Source organism: Tursiops truncatus, chromosome 16 (assembly GCF_011762595.2).
Source record: "Tursiops truncatus isolate mTurTru1 chromosome 16, mTurTru1.mat.Y, whole genome shotgun sequence".
In the NCBI taxonomy this organism is placed as follows: domain Eukaryota; kingdom Metazoa; phylum Chordata; class Mammalia; order Artiodactyla; family Delphinidae; genus Tursiops; species Tursiops truncatus.
Genome location: NC_047049.1, coordinates 24,594,031 through 24,611,113, shown reverse-complemented (window position 1 = coordinate 24,611,113; position 17,083 = coordinate 24,594,031). Strand labels below are relative to the sequence as shown.

The 17,083-nt window shown below is 44.7% G+C and overlaps 1 protein-coding gene and 1 long non-coding RNA gene across 10 annotated transcripts in view; one reads left to right on the top strand and one right to left on the bottom strand.

Moving 5' to 3' along the window:
• The window catches only part of STN1 (STN1 subunit of CST complex), a 62,929-nt gene extending 56,141 nt beyond the window's left edge, over positions 1-6,788 (bottom strand). For 3 of the 9 annotated variants that reach the window (XM_019939931.3, XM_019939933.3, XM_073793997.1), the window contains exons 1-2: positions 6,413-6,782; positions 5,853-6,046 (exon numbers count right to left, since the gene is read on the bottom strand). In XM_019939931.3, coding sequence (XP_019795490.1) covers positions 5,853-5,985 — 133 coding nt within the window. In that variant the 5' untranslated portion in view covers positions 5,986-6,046; positions 6,413-6,782. Of the gene's footprint in view, positions 1-5,852; positions 6,047-6,412 lie in introns of all 9 variants that reach the window. The other 6 variants (XR_002177288.3, XR_012326912.1, XM_073793996.1 and 3 more) reach the window with 5 other exon arrangements.
• Positions 6,789-10,093: 3,305 nt separating this feature from the next.
• LOC141276800 (uncharacterized) lies at positions 10,094-16,466 on the top strand. The gene is made up of 3 exons (XR_012326913.1): positions 10,094-13,245; positions 15,636-15,873; positions 15,982-16,466. It is a non-coding gene; the product is annotated as an uncharacterized lncRNA (long non-coding RNA).
• Positions 16,467-17,083: the final 617 nt, after the last annotated feature.

Below are 17,083 nucleotides of genomic sequence, written 5' to 3'. Positions count from 1 at the left end.
GCACAGCCACATGAGGGAAGGAGCCTGGGTCCCTGTGTCATCCCCGGAGCAGAATCGCTTCCCTCCAGGAACACTTGGACTGAATAGGGTCAAACTGGTTCCACAGAAGATCCATGAAATCTTAAGAGCAGGACAGTTCTGACTGACTTCTCCTGAGTTCTTACCATTGAAACCCTGTGATGACCTGTGGGGAGACCCTCAGTCCTCCAGCCCTGCCTGCCTGCACTGATCAGACACAAAGGAGAGAGGGCACCTTCAGGGGAGGGTGACCCCCATAGGACCTTTGCTGGCAGACTCGGGCTTACTGCAGCAGAAGGGAAGTTTAAATGGGGAGAATGAGCCTGCCAGGGTCAGGGGCATGGCATCCTGTGCTGAAGTGTGCCCCACCATCATGCCCTGACATGCTTGTGTGCAGAGACGGGCTATGGTATGGCCCTGCTTTGGTCCAGCTTTGCTGTGGGGCTGGGGCGGGGGGATGAGGGTGGCCTGAGCTCCAGACTGGTCTCTGGCTGCAGTCAGCCCTTTCTACTTCCCCAAATGCGCTGGACTTTCTATCTGTGCGCTGAGCAGAGCCAAGTTAGAGAGAGCTCTTTCCTAGAACCTGCCTGGCCTCTGTCTCCCCCAGCCTAACTGATGGTCTGTCCTGGTTGCCGGCCATTAGAGACAGTGTGCTCCTGGTACCATCAGAGACGGTACACCCCCCAGGGCTCTGCGTGGCTGGTGTGGCTCCCAGGACACCAGCAGCGGGAGGCCCTGTGGACCCATGGAGGGCCTGCTGCCTGCCCCTGAAGAGTCTTTCCAGCTGGTCCAGAAGCCACTGTGGGGTGCTCTACTGGTGATGTTGAAAGCTTGAGACAAGCCCCAGGATTCTTTGGGTCTTCCTGGGACACCCTGGTATGTGCCGCTATGGTGGTTTTTATAATGAAGAGCCCACACGCTTTAAGAAGGGGAAAAGAGCCAGCCAAAAGGTGTTCTGCCTTGGCTGAAGTACACAGAAAAGGCAAGTATACAGAGAAGACTGGACTGACGACACAAGCCAACAAAGTCGTCAAGTCACCTGTGGTAGATGCCAGTCCTCCAACATTACCAACTCTGCACTGGGCAACACTTGAAAAAACCTGAACAGGCCTCCACTGGAGGACACAGTAGACTTTCTTGAAAAAAGAAAAGGGAGCCCCCTAAACTTTTTTTTTTTTTTTAATTTTTTAATTTATTTTTGTCTGCATTGGGTCTTCACTGCTGTGTGCGGGCTTTCTCTAGCTGCGGCAAGCGGGAGCCACTCCTTGTTGCGGTGCGCAGGCTTCTCATTGCGGTGGCTTCCCTTGCTGTGGAGCATGGGCTCTAGGCACACAGGCTTCAGTAGTTGTGGCACGTGGGCTCAGTAGTTGTGGCTCACGGGCTCCAGAGCACAGGCTCAGTAGTTGTGGCGCATGGGCTTAGCTGCTCCGCGGCATGTGGGATCCTCCCGGACCAGGGCTCGAACCTGTGTCCCTTGTATTGGCAGGCAGATTCTTAACCACTGCGCCACCAAGGAAGCCCCTAAACTTTCATCTCATAGACTGACAATGCTCATCTTCAAGGAGAGAGTCGCTCAATGATGCAAAAAACAAGGAAAAACATCATAAAAGCAACACAAAAAGAACAATGGAGGACAAGTTAGCAGAAAATAACAGATGGTTTGAATAAAATCACAAAGAGAAAATTGATTGAGGAGGATATAAACTGCTTGGAAACAGAGAAGAAAGTTGCCCCAGTGTATAGAAACTTGAACTATACATGTCAGAAGCACAACCTGAACAAGAAGAAGGAGGACATGGATGGGACCTCCCTGGTGGTCCACTGATTAAGCCTCCACGCTTCCAATGCAGGGGGTGCAGGTTTGATCCCTGGTCAGGGAACTGAGATCCCACATACTGCACAGTGTGGCCAAAAAATAAAAAAAACAAAAATAAAAAAGGAGGACATGGAAAAAGCAATGGAGAGAACCACTTCCTTCACACTAGAATCTCCTCTATGGGAAAAGAACTTGAGAAAGCTGGATGGCAGCTCTATCGACTGAGAGAAAGCTTGATGAGCTAAGAAAAGAAAATAACAACAGATACTGGCTAATGCTGAGTTTAACTTGCAGCCTTTCCCAAGTGGTCCTTTCACTCCTGCTGCCTTTGTTCTACATGCAGCCTCCAGAGCTCCAACCATATCAGGGGATCCATCCCCTGGATCATCAGGTGCCCAGGAAGGAGGCGGGTCACTCTGGAAGGGCTCAGGGACCCAGGGTCACAGGTAGCTTTGATTCAGCTTTCACAGCAGTGACAGCCACACCCACAGCAAGACATCTGCCTTTTTTCTCTTTTTTAAAAGTACTTTTGGGACTTTCCTGGTGGCGAGGTTGTTAAGAATCCGCCTGCCAATGCAGGGGACACGGGGGACACATCCCTAACCAAACCACCACAGTCAAACTTCACGATATTCTATTAGTTTAACTCTAAATTCACAGGTTAATTTCGGGGAGTTGACATTCTACAACCACTTTGCAAGGCAATTCAGACGCTAACTAGCCAGGGTAAGGTTGAATTTCACAGGTTAAGGACACTGTCTCCCACAAGAGACTCTCACTTCAAGCATCAGCCCCAAGTTTGAGGGTCCTCGGGCCATGCACACTTCTGAGCAACTGGCTACCAACACCCTCCACAACAACCTCAGGTTTGATACTTTAATAGAATGACACACAGGACTCAGGAAGGTGCTACACTTAAGATTACAGTTTTATAATGAAGGGGACAAACCAGGACTAGCCAAATGAAGAGATGCATAGGACAAGGTCTAGGAGAGTCTAAGCATAAAGCTGCCATGTCCTCAGGACACATCACCCTGACACATCAAGTATGATTACCAAGCAGGAAAGCTCACCGAAGCCTCAATGTCCAGAGTTTTAATTAGGGTTTCATTACATAGGCAAGATTGACTGAATCACTGCCCACTTGACAACTCAATCTCCAGTCCCCCTCCCCTCCTGCGGGGCTGGGTTGATGTCCCCTGGCTCAAAGCCAACCCTCTAATCACATGGTTGGTTTTTCAGGCCTGAAAGGCCCCCACCCTGAAACTACCTAGCGGCCCAGCATGAGGCACCTCATCAGCATAAACTCAGATGTGGTTCAAGGGGTCCACCATGAATAACAAAAACACTCCTATCATTCCAGAAATCCAAACATCTTCCAGGAACCTCGAACACAGGCCAGCCAAATTCTTCATTACACATTTATTTCTTTTTGTGTGTGTAAGATATTCTTTGCTGTTTAAACATTTCTAAATTTTATGCGGTCAAAATAAAAGGTTTACTTTTTTTTTATGACAACCAAACCAAACACAACAACAAAACAATACAAAAATAAAAACCTAAACTAGTAGCATTTCCCACCCCTCAGAACCCTAGAGTATAGTCTAAAGAAGATCACTCTATGAAATTATGGTTAATGTCTTCTTCAACCATGAGGTTTTGAAACCAAGCAGGGCCCTCCTGGATACAAAAGCATTTCCGTGTCTCTTTTTTTTTTTTTTTTTTTTTCGGTACACGGGCCTGTCACTGCTGTGGCCTCTCCCGTTGTGGAGCACAGGCTCCGGACGCGCAGGCTCAGCAGCCATAGCTCACGGGCCGAGCCGCTCCGCGGCATGTGGGATCTTCCAGGACCGGGGCATGAACCCATGTCCCCTGCATCGGCAGGCGGACTCCCAACCACTGCGCCACCAGGGAAGCCCCCATCGTTTCTTTTTTGTAGGAAAAAGGCTTCAGGATCCTAGACCTCCCTGAGTTCCAAAGGGCAGGTTCAAGTAGTTACTAATTAGGGGAGTGAGGGAATGCAGAAGCAAAGAAAAAGCAGTCAAGAAACAATAGTGCAGCAATCAAACAGAGTTCTAGTTCCCCCTCAAGGGATATACCTAATAGTCTGATATACATCTTTGAGTTGTTCTGCAGGAACTAAGACCCTCACCCAGGTGGAGTATGGTAACTACAAGCTGACACCCCAGATTGGTCAGAACCAGAAGGTTGATGATTGAAATTCCTGGAATACCACACTGTTACCTCACCACCAACCAATCAGAAGAAGGTCATAAACCCTGTAGCCCTCACCCCAAATGTTGCTTTTAAAAACTCTACCCTGAGGGGGGACTTCCCTGGTGTCGCAGTGGTTAAGAATCCGCCTGCCAATGCAGGGGACGTGGGTTCGAGCCCTGGTCCAGGAAGATCCCACATGCCGCGGAGCAACTAAGCCTGTGTGCCACAACTACTGAGCCCACGTGCCACAACTACTGAAGCCCGTGCGCCTAGAGCCCATGTTCTGCAACAAGAGAAGCCACCACAATGAGGAGCCTGTGCAACGCAACGAAGAGTAGCTCCCGCTTGCCGCAACTAGAGAAAGCCCACACACAGCAATGAAGACCCAACACAACCATAAATAAATACATACATAAATAAACTCTTCCCTGAAAACCATGAGGGAGTTCGGGTTTTTTGAGCCTGAGCTGCCTGTTCTCCTTGCTTGGCCCTTGCAATAAACCTCTCTCTGCTCCAAACTCCAACGTTTTGGTTTGTTTGGACTCATTGTGTGTCAGGCACACAAACTGGGGTTTGACAACAGTTTCATTTTAAAAACTACATCTGAAACATTACCACCAGCGACATAACAAAGATCACTGGGAGAAGTTTTCCTTGGTTTGTTGTTAATACATTATACAGTTCTTCACCCACAGGAAGAGTTAAGCTCCTATAGCATCCCTGATACTTCCTTGAGTACCTACAGAAGATCTTTACGCAAGCCTGGCATTTGGTGTGAATTAATTTCTTCCTGAGGAGATGAGCTATGAAGACTACCAGACTGTTCTGGAAAACAGACAACAGTGGGGGAGGATGGCTGCCTTCCAAGGAAAAAACCAGATCATTTCCAACAATACTTAGAAAATGAAGGTGTGGTGAAAAATCTGTACAAAAGGCTTTAGTATAAGGTCATCCAAATATATCTGTACATAGAACGGGAAACACACAAAATGTGGTCTCATTAAAACTGCATGCTTGAGATTCTGAACTACTTCTGACTCATAGCTTTCTATTCATTCAAAATAGCAAAGAGAGGTTAACCAAACTTCTCATATAGCACAGTAAACATGTGAAGATACATCCACAACTATGTAAATTACTTAAATTTACCCTAAACTATATTTGCTATATTTGGGGGTATGAAGATCCTATTTTTAGTGACCACCACTCTAATTTAAAAAAATGTTGCTCCAATTACTACTACTTGAGAGCCTACCAGAGGCCAGGCACTGTTTAAGTGCTGGGATTACATAGATGAACAAGGCACATGATGTCCTCCCTCTCAAGGAGTTTATTTTATTTTGATTCTCATCTATTCAAAATAAAACCAAACCCCACAAGAAAATCAGGCACGGTTAATCCTCATTTTACAATGAAGACACCTAAACTTTACAGGTGAGTCACATGCCCAGGCCAGGTAAGTGGTGAAGTTAGGAAAGGGAGCAAGGCCTGAGCTTTCCACCACAAGAAGGTCCAGAGAAAAACTGAGTATTTTTAAATATGAAAGACCTCAAACCCAGGTAAAAAACATTCTTTAGTACCAAGTTACTCCCCCAAGCATCTATTTAAAAAATAAAAAAGAGACTGCTTTTACTTGCACAGAAATGAACTTGTTTGAGGATCCAGGTTATGTCAATTTCAAAGCCTGCAGCTGGAAAGGCTCTGCTAAGCCCCTAAGCCCCAGATTTCTGTAGCTTTGGGGAAGGGTGGGTGGGGTGCAGATGCAGCACAGAGCAGCACACCAGGCCGACCAGCCACATACCTGGCACCTGGTGGGACTCCTTCAAGTCCAGGATATCCCTGATGTAGAGTTTGGCGAAGGCTAGAAACACAGGATCCAAACCCCACGAGAGGGAAGGAGTTTCCTCTTCACACCGGCTGGATTCAGACTGCATCAGGAGGCTGGGCTGTGGCTTCCAGCCAACCCTGAGAAGCTCTGCACCTAGAGCCGAAGAGCTAGATGGGAGACAAAAATCAGGACGCAAAGCTGTTAAAGTGGATGAAATCCGCCCGGCCCCTAAGCTGTTCCCAGACGAGCATCCCGAACTCTGGAAGGGGTAAATCCAGGGGTCCGGGGCCTGTCAAACTGCACGCCAGGGGCCTCCTAGCGCCGGTGGCCTCCTAGCGCCAGAAGGGCCAGGCCTGCGCGCTCGGGGGACCTGTAAAGAGGTGCTTCTCGAGTGAGGACCCGTGAATTCCTTATGCCTCTTCCCCAGGAAACTCCTCTGCCCCATGGGAGTGTTTCTCCTTCTCCAAAAGTTCCCATTTCTAAACGGTTAAACACCGACTTTTCACTCTGGGGACAGATGGCCATATGCGTACCCTGAAACCGCTTTAATGGGTGGAGTCCAGAGAGGAATGGGCGTCCTCGTGGCCACACAACAGAGGGGCAGAGTGGGTGGGTCTGTCCGTAGCCCTGCCGCTGCACCTTCCGGTGTTCAGGATGACACTGAGAAAGGGTGTAAGAGGAAACGAAAAACAGATCAGCCGTAGCCCCTCCCGCCGGGCCCGCGCCCGCGCCGTCGGCCCGCAAGTCCCCGGAGCGCGCAGGCCCGGCCCTTCCGGCGCTAGCAGGCCACTGGCGCCCACGGCCTGGAGGCGCCGCCGCCGGCCCCGCCCGGAGCAGGAGCGCTAGGCCGAGGTCACCTCTGGTGCTCCCAGCGGGGGGTGGGGGCAGGGCCTGACACCATCCCTCGCGCCAGACCAGCCACTATGTCCCCGCCCCGGCCTTTCCTTCGCGCCGCCCGAGGCCCCGCCCCATCCCCACGAGGCCACGCCCCACTCCGCCCACGGCCACGCCCCATTTTGCGTCTCGCGGCTGCTTCGCCGGATGCTCTCTTCCAGGTGGTGGCGGGGTTGGCAGGGCTACGCGGGGCCCGTTTGACTCTAGCAGGGCTTTCCCTGAGCCTCCGCGGGAGCGCAGAGCCCAAATCACCGAGGCCTGGGAGCTGGCCCTGAAACTCCTGCTGCCCAAACCCCGCCTTCCAAGTCCCCCTTTCATCCCGACCCCACTAGTCGTGGGTCCCTGAGCCATGACCTCCGAGAGGTTGGGACTGGTTCAGACAACTTTTTTTTTTTTTCCGTCCCTGATATTGTAAATGAACACATAAACAAAGCAATACAAAAGCAGGATTACATTGTGGCGTATTTAAAATGTTTATTTACACTTGATAAATGATTTATTAACACACGCAATCTCTGGTACTGTACAGTCTCACTTTAGATAATGTCAGGATCTAAATTTGAGCCCTTGAGGGAATGCGAGGCCTTCGCTCTGCCCAAGACTAGCCTTCTTTGCAGGATCATGACAAAGTTTGTCTCCCTTCCTCTTACAATGTCTATACTACGGAATGTTGTACATTTAAGAATTTTGGAAACTGGCGTTCTGGTAAATGATGGCCACCTTGATGGTGCCTGTCCCCAGTAGTCCTAATTTAAAGTGAGAAGAGATAGCCATGTTGCATTCTGATAAATAAATAAATAAGCCACATCATGACATTACTTGAGATGGCAGGAGTTCTTCCTAATTTACTCCTCTAAAATGTCAGGAGTACAGGTCATGTTGGCAGGCCATTCCCAGGGGAGGTCAGTGGTGGCCAAAGAGATAATTGCTAAACTGTTAAGCAGAGAAGGAACTTCAAGCAGCTGGAACAGAAAATGTATGTCATTAGAACGACGGCATTTAATTTAATTACATCCCTGGCCACTGAAGAAGCTAACAAACAGAATCCTTGGTAAAGCATTGCCCAGACTCTACTGCGATGAACAGTTGGATCTGTCAAGTTTAAGATTTAATTAAGAGAAGACACCTTTCTAATAGGGGGAGGTTCTCTTCAAGGAAGGACACCCAGTATGACACCCAGTAGGACGGGTGCTTCCAGCTGACTTGTAAGATGGGGAAAGACAGGTTGGGCGACATTTTTTGACTGTACACATCGGCTCTAGGGTGGAACTCAAGAAGAAAATCACTACTGGGTGTGTGCAGAGCCCGAGAAGTTTTCAGCGATGACTTTTATGACTCTCAAGGGTAGAGTGCTGGAAACAACGGCCCTTGGGGACTCCAAGCTTACTGCTGGCCTTGGGGAGGGTCACACCCAGTTGGGGTGACCAGAGCAGACTGCCCCTGAGGTCATCATTTACAGTGAAGGAAGGACTCCTTGGAGTCTAGGGATGCTCCTTTTGATCTCAGCTCAAAATGTGGAGTAGGGTGTGGAATGGAAGTTTCTAGACTGCTGAAGCATCTAGAGGAGTTTGGGAGGATCCTCTTCCCTGTCATCTCCATCAGGATAGATTCCAGTTTCCTCAGGCCACTGCCTAGATGTGCAAAGGGACTGGACGGCTTTTCAGCTGGGGATTCCACAACACTGCAAAGCAGATATTTCAAAACCCAACAGTCAACACAATGCTAGGAACCTTTCTTATGGCTTCTCAATGTGAAATAACTTGGTTTTGCAAGCATGTTTGACAAACTAGACAATCCTTTCTAGAACGTTAAGACTTTAGGAAATTCTTCTGGAAAATGAGGTGTTGAACTGCATGTCTTCTACCTCAAAACGCAAACTGTCTTGTCTTAACCATTTTCGGCATTTTAGAATGTCTTTCGACAGGTAGAATAGAGTTTGTCCACTTGCAAGCTGAGTTAGATTCGAAGTTTAAATGAGTGGATGAGTGGTTTGAAGTTTATAATAAAGACAACTTATCAACATTCTTATTATGTTAATGTTATAACCCTGGGGGGCCATTTTCAGCCGCTCAGCATACTTTGAGCACTCTCTGTATGCTATGGGGGAGCACTAAGAATTTTTATTTCACTGGAGCAAAAAAAAGGAATATATTAAATAACAAAGCAAGAGGCTAAATTGCATGGCCTGAATAATAACTATGTGGATTACAGGAGGTAAATTGGGAGTGAAGAGAAGGGGGCTCATCAAGTAAGATAATATATGTAACCACTGGAACAAGGTAAGCACTCAATACATATAAGCTATTATCATCATTCACTATGGAGTGGGGATTTAAGCTGGAGTTTGAAACTATGGAGGAACTATTCATTCATTCACTCATTCATTCATGAAACGTATTTGTCAAGCACTTGTCAAGCACTGTACTGGACACTGCAGGGTAAAGAGGAGATAAGATAGATCAAGTACAGCTTCCATCCTGTTGGGGGAAAGAGGAAAGACAGCAGACAAATAAATGAATAAAATAAGTACAGATTGTTCTTAGTGCTTTGAAGGAATTAAAAGTATATTATGATCACTCATAATGGGGTGGGGGATCTACTTTATACAGATCTACTTTGATCAGATGAGATGAGACCCGAAGATGGGAAGGAGCCAGCCACGAAAAGTGCTAAGGAAAGAACATTCCAGGCAGTGGTCAGAGTAAGCGTGAATATCTGGAGGCAAGAAAATACTTCCCTATTGGAGGAACAGAAGAGAGCAAGGCGAGAGTGGTTGCATTCGTAATTGGAGACATAAGCAGAAGGCAGGTCCCAGAGGACCTCGTAGGCCATGACAGGTTGGAATTTTATTCTCAGTCTCCCTATAAGTAAAGAGAGGGACAGTATTGCGATGGGGTGAGAGCAGGGCAAAGGCGCAGGATGAGCAAGGCATGTCTGTGGGCAAAAGCCAACACAGCAGCCTGGCTGGGGAGGGCAGCTGCAGCAGAAGCAGGCTGGAGACCAAGGTTTTAGCTAGATTCTGAATGGCTTGAATTAGTTTTTATTTTATTCCCTGTAAGCAATAGGGTGTTGTTGATTATTGATCAGAGGAATGATTTAATGAATTTAAAAAATTTCAGGGAGGGCTTCCCTGGCGGCGCAGTAGTTGAGAGTCCGCCTGTCGATGCAGGGGACACGGGTTCGTGCCCCGGTCCGGGAAGATCCCACATGCCGCGGAGCGGCTGGGCCCGTGAGCCATGGCCGCTGAGCCTGCGCGTCCAGAGCCTGTGCTCCGCAGCAGGAGAGGCCACGACAGTGAGAGGCCCACGTACCGCAAAAAAAAAAAAAAAAAAAAAAAAAAAAAAAATTTCAGGGATACCTGCCGCATGTAAATACTATGGTAGGGAATCCAAAAATATGTAAGATGACTTCTCTACCCAATTTACTGAATCTATTCTAAAAATTGCGTCTAGGGATATTCACCAAATGACGGTGAAAAGACTGGTGTAAGAAAATACTGCTGGGTCTATTGCAGGGGCCTCACCTGTACCACTTCTCCTGCCTCCTCAGCGGTGTTGCTCAGTCCCCTGCCATGTCACCTGCTCCCACTCTCTGGCTTCCCCTGGGCATATCCGCAGGCTTTCCCCTCTTTTTAAATGTCATTCAGCTTTAAGAAAACAGCATCTCTGAAAACCCCAGCCCTTGAACTACTGTTCTCTCCCTCTCTTGCTCTCTGTTCAAAGTTAAATTTCTTGGAAGAGTTATATGCATTCCTCATCCACACTTCCTCACCTCTAATTCGATCTATCATCATTTGGCTCACCCTAACTTAACTTTCAACTATCTCTACCCCAGTCCACCACTCCACTGAAACTTCTCTCCTAAAGTTAACAATTACATTCAAATTCTCAAATACAACGGTACTTTCCTTTCCTTATCATGTTTCATCTTTTTTTCTGATTTTCTAGCTTTAGATGTTGATCTGATCATATTCTCTTCCTACCCACCTTGGTTTCCTGTTATCCTTTTGGGTTTCCCTTCTAACTTTCCGTTTCTTCCTTTGAAGTGTCCTCTTCCTCTGTTAATCTCTTACATATTGATGTTCCCCAAAGTTCAATCTCCTGCCCACTTCCTCCTCATCCCATGTACTGTTACTGAGTAGCCTAATCCAAACCTATGGCTTCAACTGAACCAATATTCCAGGGACTCTCCCCTCTTCACATTTAGCCCAGAATTTTCTCCTGAGCTCCACATCTGAAGTTCCAGCTGGACACTCCTGGGTACTGCAAACTAAACCTCTTCCTCCATAGTTCTGTCCCTCTCTTCCCTATCTCCTGAACATCACCACCACCCACCAAGTCAGAAAACTGGAATGTTTCACGGATATCTCCCTCTCTCTCACCCTTAGATGCAATTGATCACAAAGATCTATCAACTCTGCTTCCTAAATATGTTTTCTTAATTTAGTCCCTCCTCCCTGCTCCCATTTGCCATAGTCCAGACTTTCATCATTTATTGCCTGGATCACTGCCATCACCTTCCAACCAGTCCTTCTGCCTCTAGTTGGGCCTCCCTCCAATTTATCATCTATGTTACTGCCAGGATGATCCTTATAAAATGTAATTTAGACAATGTTACTCCCTTGTCTAAAATCTTTCAATGACTACATGTAGTCTGCAAAGTAAAGTTCAAGTTTCCTTATATTTCATAACAGGTTCCTCATGGCCTGGCCGCAACCCAACTCTGTGGGCTCTTCTCCCACCAACCCCTCATAGCTATCCTACTCTCTAGGTCAGCATCCCCAATGCTGTTCTGAGCTGTACTTCCTCAAGATATTAATAAAAGTCTGGGCAAGTGAGTTTGAGAAAGGATGAAAACACATTTCTACACAGTAATATGCATTGAGAATGTCCAAGAAATGAACAGAGTTGGTCAAGTTTGAGCACCAAACTCTATTAACATCTCAAGGAATTCAATTTGGGAAATGCTACTGAAGGCATCAGAGTTTCTGGAATATGCCATACTCTCTTTCGTTTCTCCCCACTCTACCTGGGTTGTCATTCACTTATTAATCAATTAATTTTTAAAAACGAACTGTATGTCCTAAAGAGTGCAATACACTGGGAATACAAATGGCAAAAAGGCTCTAAGTAAGCTAAATAAGTAAACCCATGATTACAACACGTCAAGATAAATGCTATGTAACTTGGCAGAATAAGGTGAGGGACCTGACAGAGTTGGTGGGATCAGGAAACAGTAACCCTGCCTCCCCTTTTTTCACCTGGGTTATTTCTGAGATAGGTGTCAGTTTTCATTTGGTGTATTTTGAGTCCTAGTTGTTAAGTGCACGTATATTTATAATTGTTAAATTTTCCTGATGTATTGACTCTTATCTTTATGAAATGTCCCTCTTAGTCTCTAGTAATATTTCTTGTCTTAAAGCCTGTTTTGTCTAATATTAATATAACCACTTCAGTTCTCTAATGGTTACTGTTTGAATGGAATATCTTTTTCCATCCTTTCACTTTCAATCTACTTACGTCTTTGAATCTAAGATGTGTCTCTTGTAGACAGCATATAGTTGGATCTTGCCTTTTTATCCAGTCTGACAATCTCTGCATTTTGATTGGGGTGTTTAGACTCTTCACATTTAATGTAATTATTGATATGGTTGGACTTATATTTGCCATTTATCTATTTGTTTTCTATAGCTCAATTCTCTTTTTCATTCTTCTTCTCTGCCTTGACTGTCTTCTTTTGTGTTAAATATTTTCAATGTAACAGTTAAATTATTCTGTTAATTTTAAAAATAATTTAGTTTTTTTTTAGGGATTATAATCTAAGGATTACAATATGCAACTTAATTTATCACAATTTACTTCAGATTAATACTAATTTAATTCTAGAAAAATATAGAAACTTTGCTTCAATATCTCTCTATTCCCTTCTGCCTTTTTGTGCTATTATTGTCATATATGCTATAAAACCAACGATACAATGTTGTAATTATTGCTTTAAATAATTGTATGTATTTAAAGAAGTTAAGACATGAGAAATAGATAACTGCAGTCTTTTATATTAGCCCATATAATTATCATCTCTGGTAATCTTCATTTCTCCCTGTAGGTATGGGCACTCCAAATTGAATGAGCCCCTTCAACTGTGGCAGAGGTATTGTTGGTACTGACAGCCTGCTCTGCCCTGACAGAACATCTACATTGGCCAACCTGGGGTGGGGGCAGGGAGGAGAATGGGAGGGGCCAGAATGCCACAGACTCCCACTGTTCTTACCTGAAGTTCAAGCATGAGCACTTTTCAGATTGTTGTGTGTCTTTGATCTATTCTCAGAAGGCTGAAATGGTTATTTTGGTCTTTTTTTTTTAAGGCCTGCAACATGCGGGATCTTAGTTCCCTGACCAGGGATGGAACCTGTGCCCCCTGCATTGGGAACGCAGAATCTTAACCACTGGACCGCCAGAGAAGTCTCGTTTTGGTCAGTTTTGTCCAGTTTTGTGATTGCATTTTGGGGAGATCATTGCTGATCTTCTCAACCAGCTATGGCTGGAAGTCTCTGATGGCAGGGCTTTTAGTTAACAGCAGATCCATTGGGTCAGGCAGGATAAGTAGCCAAGAAATAAGAAGTAAAGGACTGAATCTTAGAGCAAGGTCAGAAATTACCTAGTTGGAGAAAGCAGTTACTCACAGCCCATCCTGCCACGTGGAGTTTGAGAAGATTCCTAAGTCAGCAGAAGGCCCCGTGTGAACCAGTGCAATCCACTGGAGCACTTTCTGGAATGGGAAGAACTGGAATTGACACTAAGAGATGGCTGAGGGTGAGATACTGTCTAGGTCCTTAGGTTTAAATGAAGTAACCTCTCCTTCCTGCCTAAGTGGTCTGATTTCACCAAAGGGGATCCAGACATTAGGATGATGACCTCTGTAAAGATGAAGACAGCAGGAGGTAATGAGCTGGGGTTCATCCTGGAGGGCAGAGAACGACTTCCGATAAGGAAAACTTGTGTCCCAGGAGCCTGGCTTAAAGTGTATGAGAAAGAATTTTGCATTTTGTATTTTAAAAGTCCGTATCTCAAAGAAAGAAGAATGGTGGTTGCCAGGAGCTGGGGTGAGGAGCGAATGGGGAGTTACTAGTCAGCGAGTACAATGTTTCAGTTTTGCAAGATGAAAAGAGTTCTGGGTATAGGTGGTGGTGATGGTTGCACAACAACATGAATGTACTTGGTACCGCTTAGTACCACTTAAAAATGATTAAGATGGTAAATGTTATATGTGTATGTTACCACAATTTTAAAAATTGGGAAAAAAAGCTTGTATCTCAGGGCAATGCTGGGCACGGTTGTGGTTCACGGTGAGTTAACTTATGTGACAGGCACCTGTGCACTACATTATGCCTGGTCAATTAAGCCACAAATCTACACAATGTCTTGCCAAGGGTGGAGGTTCCTGTGCTTACTGGGTAGTTTATGAGATAGATGGACAATTTTGAATTGGAGTAATGCTTATAATGAGGTGAGTAGACACAATCAAACCTTGATTCTTGACTTTAAGTCCTAGATGTACACCCACTCTTCTGAGCAAGCCCTAGAGTGTTGCTCTGACAGATGACAGATGTCCTTACGGGGGCAGAGCTGGCAACATAACTACTTCCCTAGTGGCTACCAGCTACCAGTGAGCACACCAGCTGGAAAATAAACTTCTGTATCTTATTCTTACATTCCTCTTCTTATTATAAACATGCTGCAAGGATTGTAAAGCACTAGGAGCTGACTAAGGATTAAGTTTTGGAGAAATGGGATTAATAGTCATAATAATAGGCCAGGATAAAAGGATTAACAAAAAGATCAAAAAGAAATGAGAACTTTTCTGGGGAAGGAGGTGGGAGGGAGGGATAAATTAGGAGTTGGGATTAACAGATACACACTACTATACATAAAATAGATAAACAACAAGGACCTACTGTATAGCACAGGGAATTATTGATATATTCTATATCTTGTAATAATCTATAATGGAAAAGTACCTGAAAAGGAATATATATATATTATATATATAACTGAATTACTTTGCTGTATTCCTGAAACTAACACAACACTGTAAATCAACTGTACTTCAATTAAAAAAAAAAGAAATGGATATTTGCTCTCTTTAGAATTAAAAAAAAATGAGAACTTTTTATGCAGGACCTTTGTAAAAGCTTATAATCTTGATCAAATAAATTATGTACAGACATTAAACTAATTAAAAATGATGGTGTGTTTTCCAATTTTTTAATGTTGACTAGATATTACTTATTTAATAACAAAAGTCATTTTAAAATTAGCATCTCTTGAATTTCACAAATGTGATGTTGAGTGAAGCAAGCCATACACAGAAGAGAGTACGTACTGTATGACTCTGTTTACATAAAATGCAAACCAGGCAAAAGTATTCTATGGTGTTTGAAGTCAGGATACTGGTTACTTTTTTGTTGGGGGTGGTGACTTTCCAGAAGGGAGCATGAAGGGGGCTTCTGAGGATACTGGTCATTTAATGTTTCTTCATCTGTATCTATATTTTATTTCAATAAAGTATTTAAAATTTTTTCATCCTTAGTATTTGAATTAGTTGCATTTAAAGTTGAGAGGAATTAAAAAGTGAAAACTTATTAAATTATAAGACCCCACATTTTGTGTTACTGTCACTTGCGTAGACCATTTTAATGTTAATGTAATTCAAGAGATAAGATACAGCATCATCCTTCATTTTTCTTAATTATTTGACATGTGCCTATAGGCTCAAGTAGCCATAGCATTTCATAAGCATTAGCATAAAGCTGGCCGATGGAATAGAATTTTATTTCTCTTACCAATTTATAATTCTCCCCAGGGCTACTTTCAATCAAGGAAAGATTGAACTCCCCAATGATGTCAAAGACAGCATATTGCAGAGGTTAACTAACGAGTCACCCGGAGAAGATGGAGCAGCCATTGTGCTGACATGTTCAAGAGCTAATCGGTTCTGATGATGTAATTTGCAGTAGTGCTTGATGTCTATTAGCCTGATGTGAGACAGCTGCTGTGGGCCCTGCTGTGGGCCCGGAGGATTAAAGTGTGAAGCATGAGGGGTGAGTGCTTTCAAATGGAGAGAGACTTTTATAGAGCCAAGTGAATAAACCTGGTCATGCTGGTTACCATACCTAGACAGCCTGCTCACTTCTTCCTTATTTATACAGATTTTACCAGGCCTAACACAGTCTCAACTCCAGGCTCACTTTATCCAAGACCACTTCAGTCAACACTGATGCTCCCTTCCATGAACTCCTGTGGAACTTACAGTCAGAATTATATGCTTTAGCTTTTATTATATGCTTTTACTTCTTGAATGTTTATCATGTACCCTCAACTTGACCAGAAGCTACTAAGGACATAATTTTTTCTGTATCTCTCACTGCATAGAACCTAATGGTAGGCACAAAATTTAAATAAAAAAATCATTGGGGCAAAATATTGATAATTGTTCAAGCAGAGGAATGGTTACACATGGGTTTCTGCTACTATCCTTTCTACTTTTGTGTGCTTGGAAATTCCCTTGATAGCAGGGTTGGCAGATTTAGCAAATAATCATGCAGGATGCCCTGTTAAATTTGAATTTCAGATAAACAATGAATAATTTCTTATTATTAATAATTTGTATTATATTTTGATATATCACCCATAATTTTTCATACCATTTAATTTAATCGTATAATTTTTTTTTTTTTTTTTTTTTTGCGGTGCGCGGACCTCTCACTGTTTTGGCCTCTCCCGTTGCGGAGCACAGGCTCCGGATGCGCAGGCTCAGTGGCCATGGCTCACAGGCCCAGCCGCTCTGCGGCATGTGGGATCCTCCCAGACCGGGGCACGAACCCATGTCCCCTGCATCGGCAGGCGGACTCTCAACCACTGCACCGCCAGGGAAGCCCGGGTGACCTGTATTTTATCTAGCAACCTGACTTGCTAGAAACTTAAAAACATAATTGGTGATTGATCCATGGGCTCAGAGAAAGTGGATGGTAGAAACGGTGCCTTTTCTCTTAGAGTGTGATCTGGTGTCACCTACCTGTTATAAAGGCAGCTTCCTATGCTCCCCTACTCCGCCCCAGAGGTGTCAAATCAGTATTTCTGCTGGTGGGACTCTGCACTTGCAACAAGATCCCAGATGATTCTGATGCTGTTGCTAGCTAACCTGATGTCTATGTTTTTAGTTTTTCTGATATGATCTTTTATTTCCTTATAGTGGCCTTATTTAAGCAACTTCTACTCTGTTTTTATGTCAGAAACTTCACTGAAGAGATG